The sequence below is a fragment of the Rhinopithecus roxellana genome, chromosome 11, assembly GCF_007565055.1.
Source record: "Rhinopithecus roxellana isolate Shanxi Qingling chromosome 11, ASM756505v1, whole genome shotgun sequence".
Classification (NCBI taxonomy): Eukaryota; Metazoa; Chordata; class Mammalia; order Primates; family Cercopithecidae; genus Rhinopithecus; species Rhinopithecus roxellana.
In genome coordinates, this window is record NC_044559.1 from 83,877,230 (window position 1) to 83,895,332 (window position 18,103).

At 43.4% G+C, this 18,103-nt stretch overlaps 1 protein-coding gene across 2 annotated transcripts in view; it reads left to right on the forward strand.

The window, feature by feature from the left end:
- The window catches only part of TAF3 (TATA-box binding protein associated factor 3), a 212,254-nt gene extending 203,983 nt beyond the window's left edge, over positions 1-8,271 (forward strand). For both annotated transcript variants that reach the window (XM_010389381.2, XM_030941172.1), the window contains exons 5-7: positions 710-962; positions 5,420-5,526; positions 6,279-8,271. In XM_010389381.2, coding sequence (XP_010387683.1) covers positions 710-962; positions 5,420-5,526; positions 6,279-6,393 — 475 coding nt within the window. In that variant the 3' untranslated portion in view covers positions 6,394-8,271. The remainder of the gene's footprint in view (positions 1-709; positions 963-5,419; positions 5,527-6,278) is intronic.
- The last annotated feature ends 9,832 nt before the right edge of the window (positions 8,272-18,103 follow it).

Below are 18,103 nucleotides of genomic sequence, written 5' to 3' on the forward strand. Positions count from 1 at the left end.
GTACTAGAATTACAAGCGTGAGCCACCTCACCCAGCCTGAACAGTCAGTCTGTAAAACCTGGCAATCAAAGCCAAATCCAGAAGTGAGAAAGTCTTCACAGTTTTATTGACAATGGCATTGAGAGTATTAAGGAGAAACATTGGAATTGAGAAGAGAAATAGAAACTTTTTTTTTTTTAAGCTGCTCTGTTCAGCAGCTTAGGCCAGGTTAGGTTTATGGTAATTAACAACCCAAAAATCTCAAGGGCTTCCAACAGCAATTGTGTCTTTCTTGCCCATCTCCGGTGTGGGACACAGGCTGCTCCAGGTCCTCTCCAGCTGGAGCCCGAGTGGAAGGAGCGGCCCCTGTCTGGGCCCCTGGAGGACTGAGGAGAGGTGGGGGTGGGGAGCTCCCCTGTGAAGCTGTCAGAGCTTCTGCCTCAGCACAGGAACAGGCAATTGAAGTCATATTGCCTGTGCATGTGTATTGGTTACTAGAAATTTCTAGATATCTGGCCATTGAGGGGAAGTTTGGGAAAATGGAAAATTCGTCTGAGTAAGTGGAGAGGCCACTTGATGTAGGGCCTCAAACTCAGTTCTTGAGCCGCTTCTGGACGTTGAAATATTTCGCTACTGGAAGAAAAGCTATTTTGCAATCATGTTTTTAAGCACGAGTTTGGTTCGATGATGATCCTGTTTTGACTTTTACCTTTCCCTCTTTTGTTGACAGTGTTATCAGCAAAGTGGTCCCTGCGCCCGAGGCCAAGCCGGCGCCCTCGCAGAACAGGCCGAAGACCCCGCCGCCGGCCCCCGCGCCCACCCCCGGCCCCATGCTCGTGAGCCCTGCGCCCGTGCCGCTGCCGCTGCTCGCCCAGGCCGCCGCGGGCCCTGCCCTGCTGCCCTCCCCGGGTCCTGCCGCCTCCGGGGCCAGTGCCAAAGCTCCTGTGCGCAGCGTGGTGACTGAGACGGTCAGCACCTACGTGGTGCGTACCTGCCGCCCGAGCGGTTAGCCTGGAGACGTTTTCAGTTCAAGACAAGTGTGTGCTCTGAATCACTGTCGAATTTCAGAGGCATTTCTCTTTCAAATTTTATTATTTATTTAATTATTTTTGAGACAGGGTCTCCCTACGTACAGTGGCCCAATCATAGCTCACTGCAACCTCAAACTCCTGGGCTCAAGCGATCCTCCTGCCGTAGCTTCTCAAAGTGGTGGGGTTACAGGCCTGAGCCACTGCCCCTAGCCGGCACATTTCTTTTTCTTTTTCTTCCTCTTTCTTTTTTTTTTTTTCTTTTTTTTGAGACGGAGTTTCACTCTTATTGCCCAACCTGGAATGCAGTGGTGAGATCTCGGCCCGCTGCAGCCTCCACCTCCCAGGTTCAAGTGATTCTCCTGCCTCAGCCTCCTGAGTAGCTGGGATTACAGGCGCCTGCCACCACGGGTGGCCAAGTTTTTGTATTTGTAGTAGAAACAGGGTTTCACCAGGTTAGCCAGGCTGGTCTTGAACTCCTGACCTCAGTTGATCTGCCCGCCTTGGCCTCCCAAAGTGCTGGGATTACAGGCATGAGCCACGCGCCTGGCCTTTTTTTCTTTTTTTTTTTTTTTTTGAAAGGGGATTTCACTCTGTCACCCACGCTGGTGTGCAGTGGTACGATCTCGGCTCACTGCAGTCCCTGCCTCCCAGGCTCAAGTGATCCTCCCACCTCTTGAGTAACTGGGGATCTCAGGCACTCGCCACCACTGCCGATTAATTTGTTATATTTTTTGGTAGAGATAGGGTTTCACAATGTTGCCCAGGCTGGTCTCGAGCTCCTGAGCTCCAGTGATCCACCCATTTCGGCCTCCCAGAGTGCGGAGATTACAAGCATGAACCACCATGCCCAGCCAAGATGCATTTCTTCGTTGCCATTTTTCACTGCATTTTCAAGCTTTTGGCTGAAAAGTTACATTGCAGTGTTCACATAGTCAGCTTCCATAAATAACATCAAAGCATTGTGTTTATATTGTTTTGGATATGACTATATACATATAGACAGTAATATCAATCTGTAAATGTAGAGATGCACAGTGGTGCTGAAATCTCACATTGAATTTCTTGATCAAGCAATTCAGTTATTCACTTGAGTATAATTTATATAATGTACACTGATATTATGAGCCAGGTGGTGTTTCTGAATAATAGCACTAGTTATATTTTATTGGCTATGATCCAGAATATGGCAGGGCTTGCATATTAAATGGAAATGAACTTTCAGACCACCAAACTCCTGAGTATCCAAGCATGACTTCAAATTGTAAAACCAGCTGGACGCGGTGGCTCACGCCTGTAATCCCAGCCCTTTGGGAGGCTGAGGCTGGTGGATCACTTGAGGTCAGGAGTTCGAGACCAGCCTGGCCAACATGTTGAAACCCCATCTCTACTAAAAATACAAAAAAATTAGCTGGGCATGGTGGCTCATGCCTGTAATCCCACCTACTCAGGAGGCTGAGGCACGAGAATTGCTTGAACCCAAGAGGCAGAGCTTGCAGTGAGCCAAGATCGTGCCACTGCCCTCTAGCCTGGGCGACAAGAGCAAAACTCTGTCTCAAGAAAAAAAAAATAGTAAATCCCACCATGTCGAATGAGTCCACGTTGTTCTGGGACTGTTTTTAGTTGCTTTCCTGTTACTTAATAGTATTAGGTCTTATTCAAACCCTGAATACAGTCTGGCAGTAAAGTATTTATACAGATTATGTTCTTTGGACACGATAGAATTAAACACACAAACACACAAGAAAATATTTAAGGTGTATGGAGCCATTGCCATTGCTGTGACTACCAAATCCACAGACTGTGATGTGTTAGCCTAATGGGGGCCCTGACCTTGTGTAACTAGGTAGGTAGTAATATGATTAGAAAGTGGCAGGGTAGGACTCATGGTATTTGTCATTATAAACTGTACAATATTACATTTCTTTTTTTTCTGTTTTTTTTTTTTTTTTTTCTTTTGAGTAGTCTCCCTCTTCTTGTCCATATTGGAATGCAGTGGCATCACTCACTGTAGCCTCGACCTCCTGGGCCCCAATGGTTCCCTCACCTCAGCCTCCCAAGTAGCTGGGACCACAGGCGTCTGCCACCACACCTGGCTGTTTCCTGACTGTTTTTTGTTTTTGTGTATGTGGAGATGATGTCTCCCTATGTTGCCTAGGCTGCTCTCAAACTCCTGGGCTCAAGCAATCCTCCCACCTTGGCCTCCCAAAGTGCTGAGATTACAGGTGTGAGCCACCATGCCTGGCCTATTATTAAATTTCCTTAAAGGAGTTTTGGAAGGAACTTCTAAAACTGTGATCATCCAGTTGGTCCGTCCAGGGACCAATCATTGTAGGTGTTTAATTGAGGCAACATTACCCCCAAATGGGTTGATCAGGAAAGATTTTGTACTTAACCTCCTCGACCTTTGTGTCTTCATCTGTAATTAAGAAGTTTGTGTTAAACTTGGTGATCTCTGTGGCGTGTTCCAGCTCTGAAAGTTCTGGTTTTCCAGTAGATCTTTGAACTAACTCACCTCCTGGAGATGAATCCAGTTGGAATAGACAGTGTAGAAGGAAAGCTTTCTGGCTGTGCATGGTGTCTCATGCCTATAATCCCAGCATTCTGGGAGGCTGAGGCAGGCGTATCGCATGAGCCCAGGAGTTGAGACCAGACTGGGTGACATAGTGAAACCCCATCTCTGCAGAAAATACAAAAATTAGCCGGGTGTGTTGACATGTGCCTATAGTGTCAACTACTCCTGAGGCCGAGCTGGGAGGATCACCTCAGCCTAGCGAGGTCAAGGCTACAGTGAGCCGTGATCACACCACTGCACCCCAGCCTGGGCGACAAAGTGAAACCCTGTCTTTTAAAATAAAAATGACAATTTTTAAAAAGCCTTCTACCTCATGAAGAGACGCTTTGTGGGCAGAGGACAAAATGTGTGATTTAGATGACATATGAAGGCAAGAGAGCAAAAAGGCAGATTTTGTCACTGCCTAATGGTGTGATGTTGGAAACGCCACTTAAATTCTCTTAGCTCCGGTTTCCCCATTCACAAGCTACCCAGAGGTTGCTTTACAATGATTAAATGAAATGAGAGGTTTAGAGGAATGTAGTAAGCTGTGACGTATTTGGTGTTAGTTACTGTGGATGCTGTGGCAAAGCTCTTGTGCAGCACATAGAGTCATTGCCTTCTGACTGCAAGCAAGGTCAGCCAGCAGCAGGACTGGCCACACGTGGGAGCTTCAGGGCATAGGATGTTCCACCAGCCTTGGCCACGAGGCAGCGGGTACGGGTGACTGCTGGATCTCACCCCTTGTTACTTTTTCTCCTGAAATTACAGAGGGTCAGAGATGTAGTCGCCCACAGATTTCTCTGGGAAGTTTTCCTGTCAATGTAGCTTGCCTTTGTAGAGTTGCCTTAACTCTATATACAGTGAAACGTATATTCACCCCCAATGCACCTGTCACACACAAAGAAAGCCTTTTTAAAAGCACATCTAGTCAGTGTGGTATTTGAAAGTCTAGGAAGAACTATCCCTTATAAAATAAACCGGATGCAATAATATGCTCTGTTATTGTCAACACTTTTGAAATTACCTTTTTCTTATTGCTGGTGTTTAATGCCCATCAGTGAATTACTTCTTCCAGGTTGGCTCTGTTCATGAGGAGTTTGAGGAAGTGGTTAATAGGATGTTCCCTCTTGAGGACTGCTAAGTTAAATAAAGTCAACTCCAGAGTACACAACATTTGTAGCAAAATAATGTTGAACCTTATAGCTCTTTGGTCTCCCTATCCCCTTATTTCATTTGCCCTTTAGTTGATTGTACTTTACTAAAAATGTCATAAAGGGAGTGGAAAGTTACTTAGTAACAACTCTTTTATATCCTTGATCTTATCAGCTCGTTCAGGAGAAGGGCTTGGCTAATAAGTAATAAGATGGTGCATGCACATTTGGCTGTCTATATTAATTCCATGCCTATGAATGTGATTGAGAAAAACCACATAGAAAGTGGAGGTCTGTAGCTTTCAAAAAATCAGTTGTTACCACCCTTGTAGAGACCCAAATCATTAGGAATGTATGTAGTTATAGTTTTGTTTTGTTTTTTTTGTTTTTTTTATGAAAGGGGTTACAGGTCATATTGTTCACAGAGATGATTATAAAATGCTTGTTTTTTATGACTTACAAAAGAAAGCTTAGAATACTCATTAGAAATGTCTTATCATTGAACACTTGGCGTTTTTCTGTTTCACCATTCTAAAACAGTGATGACGCTGATTGTGGCATTAATGAAGTGCTGATCTACTATATGTTTTAGTTTAATGTGCCTGTTGATTAGGTTAACAGTATAAAGTAATCATTCTGATCTGACCTCTTTTGGTTTTTTCCCATTCCCTCCATTTTTGCCACTTCCACTTTGCAAACATCAGATCCGAGATGAGTGGGGCAATCAGATCTGGATCTGCCCTGGGTGTAACAAGCCTGATGATGGGAGTCCCATGATTGGCTGTGACGACTGCGATGACTGGTACCACTGGTGAGTGCCCAGGGCGCCCTGCCGGCCACGTGCGTCAGGCAGCATCAGCTGCTCCTGAGACGAAGTGTCCACTGAGTAGATTCCTGCCTTTGGACTGACCCAGGGCTGTCCTAGGGACAGTACATGGAGTCAAATCACAGAAATGCAATTAACTGCAAAACCCAAGAGTCTTTAGACTATTGTTATTCACCCTAAATTCTGAACATTCTGCTTAGCTTATCTATCCTTCTTATTAAAAATAATAATACCAGAAGGAGACCCGGGGGCTTCCCTGACCTTCCTTTCCGGTTCCCTAGAAGCTGTAGCACTGGCCAGGACCACGAAGAGGCAGCCCCTTTGTAGGGATGGTACAAACTGCAGGACTAAAGGCTGCTTAACTGTTTTTTAAACCTCTTCAGCGGTTCCTAAAAACTGAAAAGCTCAACCAAAATGTATGCAGATAATCTTCTCGTGTTATCTTTAAAATGTCAGATACATTGTTCAGTTATGATATACGGTATCTGTGAGATAAAGACAAAGCCGTGGCTCAGAAGCCTCCTTTCCTGGCTGAAAGGAGGAATGAACTAATGAATCTCTGCAGAGGGGCCTGTAAAGGGCGCGTCTGTAATATCCTAGTCTGCATGCCCAACAGTGGTGCTGCTTGACTTTGATTTCGGGTAAACATGTCATAGACTTTAAAAAGTACTTTAAAACAGAAGGGAGAAGAATCGACTGTATAGAAGTTGCTTATCTGAGCTTGCTTTCATGTGTAGGCCCTGTGTTGGAATCATGACTGCACCCCCAGAAGAGATGCAGTGGTTCTGCCCCAAGTGTGCCAACAAGAAGAAGGACAAAAAGCACAAGAAGAGGAAGCATCGAGCGCATTGACGGCTCCCGAGGGGCTGGACCAAGCGGGGTCAGCCCAGGCTTCCTCCCTGGCGCCCCTGGAAGGGAGCTGGTGCAATTCTGCCATCACATCCACCCCAGATGCCTGTGGATAAAGAACCCAGGAGGACTGAGGCTGGAACACACCGCGCACCTGCATCGTTCACTCCCCAGCCGCGTTGGCCTGTGGCTCCGCGGCAGTGCGACAGAAGGAAACTCGAGCAGAGGCGTGGCCTGGGGGCTGCCCCTCCTCCACTTCTCTAATACCAGTGACAAGTATTATTAATAAAGAGCGTACATCTTCCCTTTTGATTTCCTTTATTCTCTCCAGGGCCTTTTCATTGAGGTATTAGATGAGAAGATAATGTACAAACTGCCTCAACTGTAATTTAAGGATGATAGAGTCTGTATACAGTTTTCAGCCCCTTTCCCTCTATAGTAAGATAATCAGAATAACATAAAAGAAAACTCCAGTTGGAGTACCGGTAAATATTTTTGTGATAAGAATATATGAAGCTTCCCTCCTTCCCCCGTTTTTAGTACTAACATGTAAAATGTTCAGGCTTTTGTGAAATACCTTATATTTTTTAAGAAAAAGGTTTCTATCATGTCCTGTTTGCTTTTGTGCAAATTATTTTTGTTTAATGTATTTTATATCTTCGTTGCATTCTAATTTTGCCCTTCTTTAAACTGCTGGAGTCTCTTCTCACTGCTTGTACATTTCATCAACTTGTATAAAAACTCTTCAGACTAAAAGATTGCCCCTAATGTAAATAATAAATATTTATGAAGTAGTTATTTTTTAAATTTTTATCGTGTTTAATTCTGGCTTTCTCTGAAATCCACTATGATTTCAGCCAAGTCTGTAATGACGCTGGACAGAAACAAAGAAGGCTAAAGAAAAAGCCATCGTTCAAAGAAATTTCCCTTGAGCTCAACCTGTGCAGTGCCCGAAAATATCGTGGGGGAAAGGGCCCAAGCAGTTGGAAGGAAAACAAGGCAATTTAAATTTAGAGTTTATGATTTGAAGTTGTTTCATTTGTTGTCTATTTTGTTTTTGTAAATTTCTTTGACAGACTTTTACTAAAAGGACATGTAGTTTCCATGAAAGTAAAAAAAAAAAAAAAAAAAACCCACATATACTGTAGCATTTTGTCTTTATATTGTTTTATTTCTACAAATCTGTTCATTAATATTGTGCTTTAAGGCTGAAATGAAGTATATTATGAATTTTTTTAAGAAAACTCATCAAATTTCAGGGTATCACAAAACTTTATTATATTATTATTCTGCCCACTATTTATTATATGTTATAGATGTCTGAGAGGTAAACCAAATATTTTATTTTTAATGTTAAAAAAAAACATCAAATTTAACTTTATTAGCATATTTTAGCAACTTTGGAATAAATATGGACTTTTACTTGATTTTGAAATAATCCCAGTGTAGGCCCATGTACTGGATCTCTTGGATGCTAGAATATGGGCTTTGAACCTAATACAAATATATTACTAGAAAATGTGATTTTTTAAAATGCCAAGTAAATTGATATTAGTGTATGGATTAGTCATATTTTAAAACATTATGTGGTTAGAGAAATGCAGTTTTCTGCCATGAATGTTAAGTTGCAAATCAGTGGAAATGGAGTCGACCTCTTCAGAGTGCAGGGTATCATTGCCCTCCTTGTTCAAGAGGCCAGAATTTTTCTATCCCTGCAAAGAAACAAAGCATCTATGTTGAGATATGTGTTTTTTTGTTTTATTAATTTGAGATCATTCTATACTTTATACAATATTTTCACATGCACAAAAATGCGCGTTAGTGGTTTTTGGAGAGGGGTGAGGGGTGGGGGAAGTGCAAAATAAAGATTATTGGCTATTTCATAGTTTGCTTTTCCATTTTCTTTATTTAGGATTTAGTTCCTTGAGGCATGGTCCATGATCTGAAGTTGCCACGTTTAAGTGAGCAGGTCATGCTACTGAAACCAGAATGGAGGTGCTTGTATATAACTTTCCCCCGATCTTCCTGTCTGAGAGACTTCAGCCCATGCTACATTCAAGGAATTTCAATCAGTTTGTTGTCCCCTTGCTATTTCATGGTTGCTTTCCTAAATCCAGTTCATGATTTTATAAATGGTCTTTGCAATAATAAAACCAAAGAATCATTTTCAGGGGGCTGGAGAGCTCGAGGGATTAGTAATGGAATACAGAGCCTTTCACCTCTAGGCCAGTGAGTCGGATCCAGTCCAGGTCACTAGAGACCAAAAGTTGTCACCATCTTATGACTGTTCAGTGGCCTGTGTGAAATGAACTGGTGGTCTCAGCCTCTACTGGGTGGCTGGCTGTGACACCAACCAAAGGAAGTTCAAGAAACTGCAAAAAGAAATGTGGATTAGAAAATAAAACGTCTATGTTACAAAGAAAAAGTTAGAAAGTTGGGTGTAGTCATTCTCCAGAAAGTAATACTGAAGGAAAAAGAGCAACTTAAATATACCACAGACAAATGGAGATTAATTTACCTTCTTGAATGAAGTCAAGCAAAACCGGAAAAGAAAAGCCTGCATTGGGTGAGAGGGAAGAGGGTTAAGTGGGGTGGATGATTTGATCGGGAGAAAAAGTTTAGGGGCCCAAACTTTAGGAAAAAATGGGTTTTGACTTTTGAGGGAGAAGGAGATCGCAAAAGGCAGCAGCAATTTGAGGAACTACTGTAGCAGAATTAGATACAAAGGAATGAAGAGTATTTCCCTTTAGAGAGTTTGCAGTTTTCCAGTTGGAAGCAAAATCCTGACTGGTTTTAATTTAGCCCAGCACTATCACTTGAATAGCATCAATACTTTATAAAGACAAGTAATGGTGGGGGGAGGGGGGTCGGGGAGATTGTCCTGACTAGTGATTTTATTGAGGGAGATGGTATTTGAGAAACAGACCCTCACCTCATGAAACCGAGACACCCTTCTGGTGTGATAATCTGCCGTCAGAGCCAGATGGAACTGGCAGAGCTTAATTTCTGTGGCTGACAAGGTGTTTCTCTTCCAAAGGTGTCTACAGTGAGGCACAGTGAGGATCTTTATCCCCTGACTGATTTGTGGTTCCAAACGTCCTGGAGAAAACCAGAGGCTATCAGAGTATTCTGACTTTGTTGGGCTTTTTTCAGAGATAAAATATAGTGCATTACTCTCCTGTATCACCTAAACCGCCTTTGTTCTCCTTTCAATGGGATGATTAAACAAAGACCTACTAACCAAATTGAAGTATAAAATGAACACTGAGATATGGAAACCCTGCCACTAAGAATGCTAATGAAGAAAGTTCACGAAAGCCATGCTGGCTAAGTTTTCAATACAAATAGTTTTATGGCCAATCTCTTTAGATCATAGCAGCTTTCTTTAGAAGTGTAAGTCTAAAAGTAGATGAGTTACCTTGACCAAAGAATGAAACAGATAATGTCCTGAATAATGTCTCTTTCCACAATGGTATCAGTCATTCTGTTAGGAAACTATTTCTTTGAGAATCTTGCGTTCATTGTAGCCTAAAAAGTATAAAGTAACTATTAATCTATGTGTGCAGGCCAGTAGATGACATCGAAATGAGATATTAGGTGGACAGCTTGTTCACTTAGTCTACATATGAGTTACTAAAATGGCCACTGGTTATTTTTTTCATTCTGGGCAACTCAGTTTTAAATTTAGTTCGAAGGACATTGTTACATGGTTTCATTACGTCCACATTTGCTAGGTACATTTTATGGAAATGGCAATGATGTATCAGAACCAAGCTCATTTCCAGTTGTCTGGTTTCTCATCTGTTCTAGCCCTTTCTCTGTCTCCATGATTTTGGAATCATTCCCAAAGTATACTATGTATTAAAGTGTATTGCATCAAATTCTAAGTGTATTCCATATTACTCTTTTCCCATTTTTCCATACATAATCTTTCCATCTTAGGCTGCAACTATTTTTTAATGTTACTAGAGCTTCATGCTTTTAAATTTTACATTCATAACAAAACAAGAACTTAGCAAATGTTTGCATTAACTATCCTAGGAACTAGCAGAGTAGACATGATATTAGAAAATACATGTAGATAGATGCATACACCACAAAGTTCAAATGTGTTGGACTTTCAGAACAGAAGTTCATTTTAGGTACCTAGCCCTAAGCAATCATTTCCTACCATATCCTTAGAACCTAGTCAGTATTTTCACCTTTTGAAGTTCCGTGGGTTTGTTGTTTTTTTTTTTTTTTTTTTTTTTTTTTTTTTTTGGTTTGGTCTTGTTTTTGATTAATGAAACGTTCAGAATAGGACTATCTTAAAAAAAAAAAAAAAAAAAAAAAAAAAACCACAAACCTGAAGAATGTCATTGTTATTATCCTTAATGAGTTAACTATTGCCAAGTTAAATGGTTTGAAGAAAATGTTTGTGCTGATCTAGTTAACTCATTTAGAGCATCAGAAGTACTTACCAGAGGAAGTTCAAATCATCCAAAAATATTATCAGGTTATATTCTGATTATTTCTTATTACACTGTTTGGGATGTTGATGAAACTTTTTTCTGCTAGCTTTTAGAAAGTGAGAATTTGTTTGTTTATTTATTTATTTATTTATTTATGAGACAGGGTCTTACTCTGTCACCCAGGCTTGAATGCAGTGGTGTAATCACAGCTCACTGTGGCCTGGACCTCCTGAGCAGCTGGGACCAAAGGCATGTGCCACACATCTTGTTAATTTTTATTTTTTTGTAGAGACAGGGTTGCCCAGATTCATGTCGAACTCCTAGGCTCATGTGGTCCTCCTGCCTCTACCCAAAGTACTGGAATTATAGGCATGAGCCACTGCACCAAACCAAAAAGGGATTTTTTTTTTTTTTTTTTTTTTTTTTTTTTTGAGACAAGGTCTCCCTCTGTTACCCAGCCTGGAGGTCAGTGATGCGATCTTGGCTCACTGCAACCTCCACCTTCTGGGTTCAAGTGATTCTCCTGCCTCAGCCTCCCCAGTAGCTGGGACTACAGGCACCTGCCACCACACCGGCTAATTTTTTGTAGTTTAGTAGAGATGAGGTTTCACCATGTTGCCCAGGGTGGTCTTGAACTCTTGAGTTCAGGCAATCCGCCCGCCTCAGCCTCCCAAAGTGCTGGGATTACAGGCGTGTGCCACCGCACCCAGCCAAAAAGTGAATTCTTTAGAGCTGATTTCTTGATAGCCAATTCTTCATCTTCCCTTCATTTTATTTATTTTGACATTGTTATTTACAGCATTCACAAAAACAAATATTAGGCCCAGGATGTCCCACATTCAACCATATTCATATATTTCTCTAAAAAATGTTCATCAGTCATCGCTCTGAGCAAGACACATCGTGCACTGTGGGGACAGAGCGGTGGGGGAGACAGCGTGCCCGGGGCTGCAGAGCGCCGTGCCCGGAGCTGCAGAGAGCCGTGCCCGGGCTGCAGAGCGCCATCACAGGCTACGTGCCCAAAGATAGGACACACCTCAGAAGCGGGTGCAAACCAGAAGTGCATTGAAAGGTGTTTGTTTTTCACTTCAGTTTGACCAATGTTCAGCTGTAGGTCAACGAGACTAAGGAGATAGCACAAAATGTAAAGCAACATTAAACATAAGGATACATAGGATTCTGGCTGGGTGCGGTGACTCACACCTGTAATCCCAGCACTTTGGGAAGCTGAGGCTGGTGGATCACCTGAGGTCAGGAGTTCAAGAGCAGCCTGACCAACATGGTGAACCCCTATCTCTACTAAAAATACAAAAATTAGCCAGGCATGGTGGTGGGTGCCTGTAGTCCCAGCTACATGGGAGACTGAGGCAGGAGAATCGCTTGAACCCAGGAGGCAGAAGTTGCAGTGAGCTGAGATTGTGCCACTGCACTCCAGCCTGGGCAACAAGAACGAAATTCCATCTCAAGAATAAAAAGAACACCTAGAATTCCCTGTATAGAAAGTTTTTAAAGAGACTGAACCACACTCTCTTATTTAGGGATGCATGCAATGATGGGAAAGCAAGAGTCCCTAATAAAAATGGGTGTGGCGGCTGCCTCTGGGAAGAAGGAGTTTTGATGCAGAAGGAGTGAGCAAGCTCAGGGCAGCTTCCCGGGGACAGGGAACACCTTGCCCCTTGACCTGGGCAGTGTTATACAAGATTTTCTTTATATCTCTTAAAACTGTGTATATAAGTTTTAGCCATGTATCTGCTTGCTATTTTACAATTAAAATAATCTAGCCAGGTGTGGTGGCTCATGCCTGTAATCTCAACACTTTGGGATTTGGGAGGGATTACCTGAGCTCAGGAGTTTGAGATCAGCCTGGGCAACATAACAAGACCCCAGCTCTACAAAAAAAATCGTAAAAATAAAAACCAGCTGGGCAAGGTGGCACGTGCCTATGGTCCCAGCTCACCTGGAGGCTGAGGTGGGAGGATGACTTGAGCCCAGAAGGGTAAAGCTACAGTGAGCCACGATCATACTACTGCATTCCAGCCTGGGTGACAGAGCGAGACCCTATCTCTAAATAAATATATAAATAAATGTGGCCAGGCATGGTGGCTCACGCCTGTAATCCCAACACTTTGGGAGGCCAAGGCAGGTGGATCATGAGGTCAGGAGATGAAGACCATCCTGGCCAACATGGTGAAACCCCATCTTTACTAAAAATACAAAAAATTAGCCGATGTGGTGGCACCTACCTGTAGTCCTAGCTACTTGGGAGGCTGAGGCAGGGGAATCGCTTGAACCCGGGAGGCAGAGATTGCAGTGAGCCAAAATTATGCCACTGCACTCCAGCCTGGGTGACAGAGTGAGACTCCATCTCGACGAAAAAAAAAAAAAAAAAAAAGCTTTGATCGTATAAATACCTTTTTCTTTCTTTTTTTTTTTTATTTGAGATGGAGTCTCGCTCTGTTCCCCAGACTGGGGTGCAGTGGTGCGAGCTTGGCTCACTGCATCCTCCACTTCCTGGGTTCAAATGATTCTGCCTCAGCCTCCTGAATAGCTGGGATTATAGGCCCAGCTAATTTTTTTTTTTTTTTAGTAGAGATGGGGCTTTACCATGTTGGCCAGGCTGATCTCGAACTCCTGACCTCAAATGATCGGCCTGCCTTGGCCTCCCAAAGTGCTGGGACTACAGTCATGAGCCACCGTGCCCAGCCATATAAAAAGCATTTCACACGTGGTAAAGCTCAATAAATGGTATTAATAGCTACAGTATCTATTGTGGCTTTTTTCCCCATGTTTTCATGAATTCTGGGTTTTCCATGAGTCTCTAATTCTAGATTTCAACATTTCGTACAAATAAGTGATCTTAATATTACAATCAAGGATTGGGAAGCTGGACAAGACATTCACTCACGAGGCAGTTTGTATGAACAAATGACTGATTTGATACAGAAGATGGCCAGAAGGAAGAGGCTTTCTCCCAGTGCACTTCTGAGTGGGCAGCCAGTTGGATGTGACACATGTCAGTGTGGTACCGAGGTGGAGAGCAGAGGGATAGACACGACACAGCCCCACTCCTAGGAAAGGTGGCCAATAGCAGGACTCATGACCAATGTGAACAGGCAGCAGGTTGATGTGGAATGGATTTGGCTATGGTGTTTTGGAAGCACTGCACCCAACAATCTCTGAGGACTAAACGGAATAATCAGTCATGGAGAAAAGGCCAGGGGTAGGCCTCCACTACATTCTGCAGGTCCATGCTTGCATTTCCATTCTCAAACAACCCAGGCAGTAAATGCATCAAATAAAGTAAGAACCCAACTTACGCTTAAAATGAGGAGAGATTCTCAAAGCACTCTCGATGTAGCCCAGGTGTAGGGATGCGTTCACTTACAGAGTAGAGGAGATATCACTGCCCTCCTTCTCCCTGACAGATATTTAGGGATCTGTTCAGTATACAAATTTTTGCTTTTTTTTTTTTTTTTTTTTTTTTAGATGGAGTCTCGCTCTGTCGCCAGGCTGGAGTGCAGTGGCGTGATCTTGGCTCACTGCAAGCTCCGCCTCCCGGGTTCAAGCGATTCCCCTGCCTCAGCCGCCCAGGTAGCTGGGACTACTGGCGTGCACCACCATGCTTGGCTAGTTTGGGGTTTCACTGTGTTAGCCAGGCTGGTCTCGATCTCCTGACCTCATGATCCGCCCTCCTCGGCCTCCCAAAGTGCTGGGATTACAGGCGTGAGCTACTGTGTCTAGCCCAAATCTTTGTGTTTGAATCGTGTGCTAAATGCAGCGGCTCAGGCTGGTCAGCAGCTTTCTGTGATTATGGAAGTGCTCTACAATTTCTACACTTTTAGCAGCCACTGCTACAGGTGATGATTTGAGCCTTTGAAATATGGCTACTGCCACTAACAGACTGATTTTCAATTTTTAAAATTTTATTATTTATCCTTTTTTTTTTTTTAATTTTTATTTTGAGACAAGGTCTCAGCCCGTTGCCCATGCTGGAGTACAGTGGTATGATCATGACTCACCACAGCCTCAACCTCCTGGATTCAAGAAATCCTCTCACTTCAGCCTCCCAAGTAGCTGAGACTACAGGTGTACACCACCACATCCAGCTGATTTTCTTTTTCTTTTCTTTTCTTTTTTTTTTTTTTTTTTTGTAGAGACAGGGTTTCTCTATGTTGCCCAGACTGATCTTAAACTCCTGAGCTCAAGCAAACCACCCACCTTGGTCTCCAAAAGTGCTGGGATTACAGACATGAGCCACCGCACCTGGTCTAACTTTCATTTTGACAGTCACTGGTGGCTAGGAGCTACCATACTGCACAGTGCACTACCAGAGCAGTCACAGAAGTAGATACACCTTGCTCCTTCGTTGACATCCTAATCTTTCCCATGGCCAGGAAGGAGGCTGGTCCAGGAAGCACTCACATCCCAGCCACACTTCCTCACCAGCTGCATGGCCTCACTCTCCCAATGGCCTCAGCACTTACATTTCGAAACCAAGAGGTCACATGAGATCTCCATGCTCTTGTAGCTGTAACATTCTGTGTTTTGAGATTTGAAAACTTATAAATAAATCAGTTCTGTGTCAGAGCTAGTGAACTCCAATGCCTGTTACAACTGGAATCAAGAGATGACGGGATAAGCGTGTGATGTGAATGGAACCACAGAATCAACTTACCCTCAAGGTTTTTAAAATGTGAATTTGGTTGAATTAAAGAATAGGGTTAAAGTCAAAAGCGAAATAAGGGCCGGGTGCAGTGGCTGACGCCTACAATCCCAGGACTTGGCGAGGCCAAGGTGGGAGGATCACTTGAGCCCAAGAGTTCAAGACCAGCCTGGGCAACATGGCAAGACCCTGTCTCTATAAAAAAACAAAAAAACAAAAAAATTACCCAGCATGGTGGTGCACACCTGTAGTCCCAGGTGGAGAGGTTGAGGCAGGAGAGGCACTTGAGCCCAGGAGTTTGGGGCTGCAGTGAGCCATGATCATACCACTGCACTCCAGCCTGGGGCCACAGAACAAGACCGTCTTAAAAAAGAAAGAAAGAGGGGGGCCAGTGCGGTGGGGGGAGAGAGAGGGAGGGAGAGAGAGAGAGAGAGAGAGAGAAGAAAATGAGGTTCCAAAAAGGGGGCACATACGCCATCCTTCCCAGGTTGGTTACCTCTTGCAAGAGCAGAAGGTAAAACCAGGAGCAGGAGAAGGAAACATCTCCAGCTGTAGAAATGGCTGTCTTGCGGGTGGAAGTGGAATGACCAAGAGCTGCTGGGGGAGTGAGGGCGTTTACCAAAATTCCTCCACCCCGGCCTGTCTCTTTAATTACAAAAGGCTGGGCAGAACAGGACAGAGGCGTTTCTATTGGCTTATTGTTAATAAAATGAAAGAAGAGAAATGGACAGATAGTGTGACATTTTCAACTTACTAACAACTTTTCATTAAGTGTGTATTTTGTGTATCCAGGAGCCTGCACTTACATACAAAATATCAGTTGTCAGTGATTTGTATCCAATGGTAGTGAAAATTCTCTATTGCCTTGATTTAATCATTAATGTGAACATAGATTGACCTGTTCCTATATGTGCACTGAAGCCACGGGCCTCTCAGCTGCTTCCATGCTGTTTCTAGCATTTAGGAGGCAATTTAGCTCTTTTTCAACATCTGCTCCACTTCTTGAATGGCTATTTTCCCAAATGTTTTCATGTGCAAATCATTGTCAATAAACTTTGTTTCAAATCACTAAAAACAATATAGAAGGTCTGCCTTTGGATTACAAAACAGCAAAACCTGCTTGAGAGCTTCAAATTACCAGACTACACGAACAAAGCGAGCCCCGTGTTTCAGTGTATGGTCACAGACAATATAGTAATTTAATGCAGTAGGAATTCTGGCTGAATTCAGAAGATGGTATTTATGCCGTAAGGGGTTATTCACCCTCTTTCCCAAGTAACAGCGATGTCTGACACGTGCCCACTCTGTCTCGCAGAAGCATACCTAAGTTTGTGTATATGGATTCATATGAAAGATGTTTATGTAAAAATGCAGAATGTAATCACTCAATATAGCTGACATCCCTTCATATTCTATACATTTATGGGAAATTTTTGCAGTTGTGTAGTTTCCAGATACAGAAGTCACATGACATGGCTATAATTTTTTTTTTTTTTTTTTTTTTTTTGGAGCCAGAGTCTCTGGCTCTGTCACCCAGGTTGGAGTGCAATGGCACTATCTCACCTCACTGTAACCTCCACCCCCCAGGTTCAAGCAATTTTCCTGCCTCAGCCTCCTGAGTAGCTGGGATTATAGATGCATGCCCCAAGGCCTGGCTAATTTTTATATTTTTAGTAGAGACATGGTTTCACCATGTTGGCCAGGCTGGTCTCGAACTCCTGACCTCAGGTGATCCCACCCACCTCAGCCTCCCAAAGTGCTGGGATTACAGATGTGAGCCACCATGCCCGGCCAACGTCTATAATTTACAGTATGAGTAATGCGCTCAGAAACAAGGGTGTGGTTGATAAGAGTGTGCTCATAATTTTCATTAAGTTCTTCACGTGTTTCGTTAGTGCTCAAACATCAGAGGAAAAATTAAAGTCTTGGAGCAAAACTCAAAAAAGACCCAGGTGAGTCCCTCCCCTCTTCCCTTCAGTCACTGCTCTGGTGTGGGGACAGCCCATGTCGCTAAAGCAAACACACCTTTACACAGTTTTCTGCTTGTCTCCACTGGCGTTGTCTGATTTTTTTTTTTTTTTTTTTTTTTCCCCGCAAGAAAAGCTGACCTTTCGTATCAAGAGGAGTGATGTCAAAATTAGGCAAACGGTGTGTGAAGGCGAGTGGAAACAGTTTTATGGAAAGAAACAGCACAAGGCTTCCAAAAGCATGCCAGAACTTCAGCAATTTTTAGACTCGGGCGAGGACGACAGCTCTTTGAGCCAAAAACACAAAACCAAAACCAAAAATCAAACGCCCAAAATAAGCCATTAATCGTGTCCTACCGCAGCCGACCCACGAACCAGGGAGAGAAAACAGAGAGTGCTAAGACAGGAAGGCACTTTAGAAATACCGCCCAATCCTGGCCATGAAAGTCAACATTCCCAATTCCCCGACCCTCTCACACCTAATCTGATGGAACCACCCAAGGGCTCTACACAAGGTAAGTGGAGCCGGCTCCCCTCGGCAGTCTAGCGCGGCCTTTTAAATGGACTTCTATTAAAAAGCCGAGTTGAGGTATCTCTTGGGATCAGTGTGGCGTTTAGTTGCTGCCAGGCCC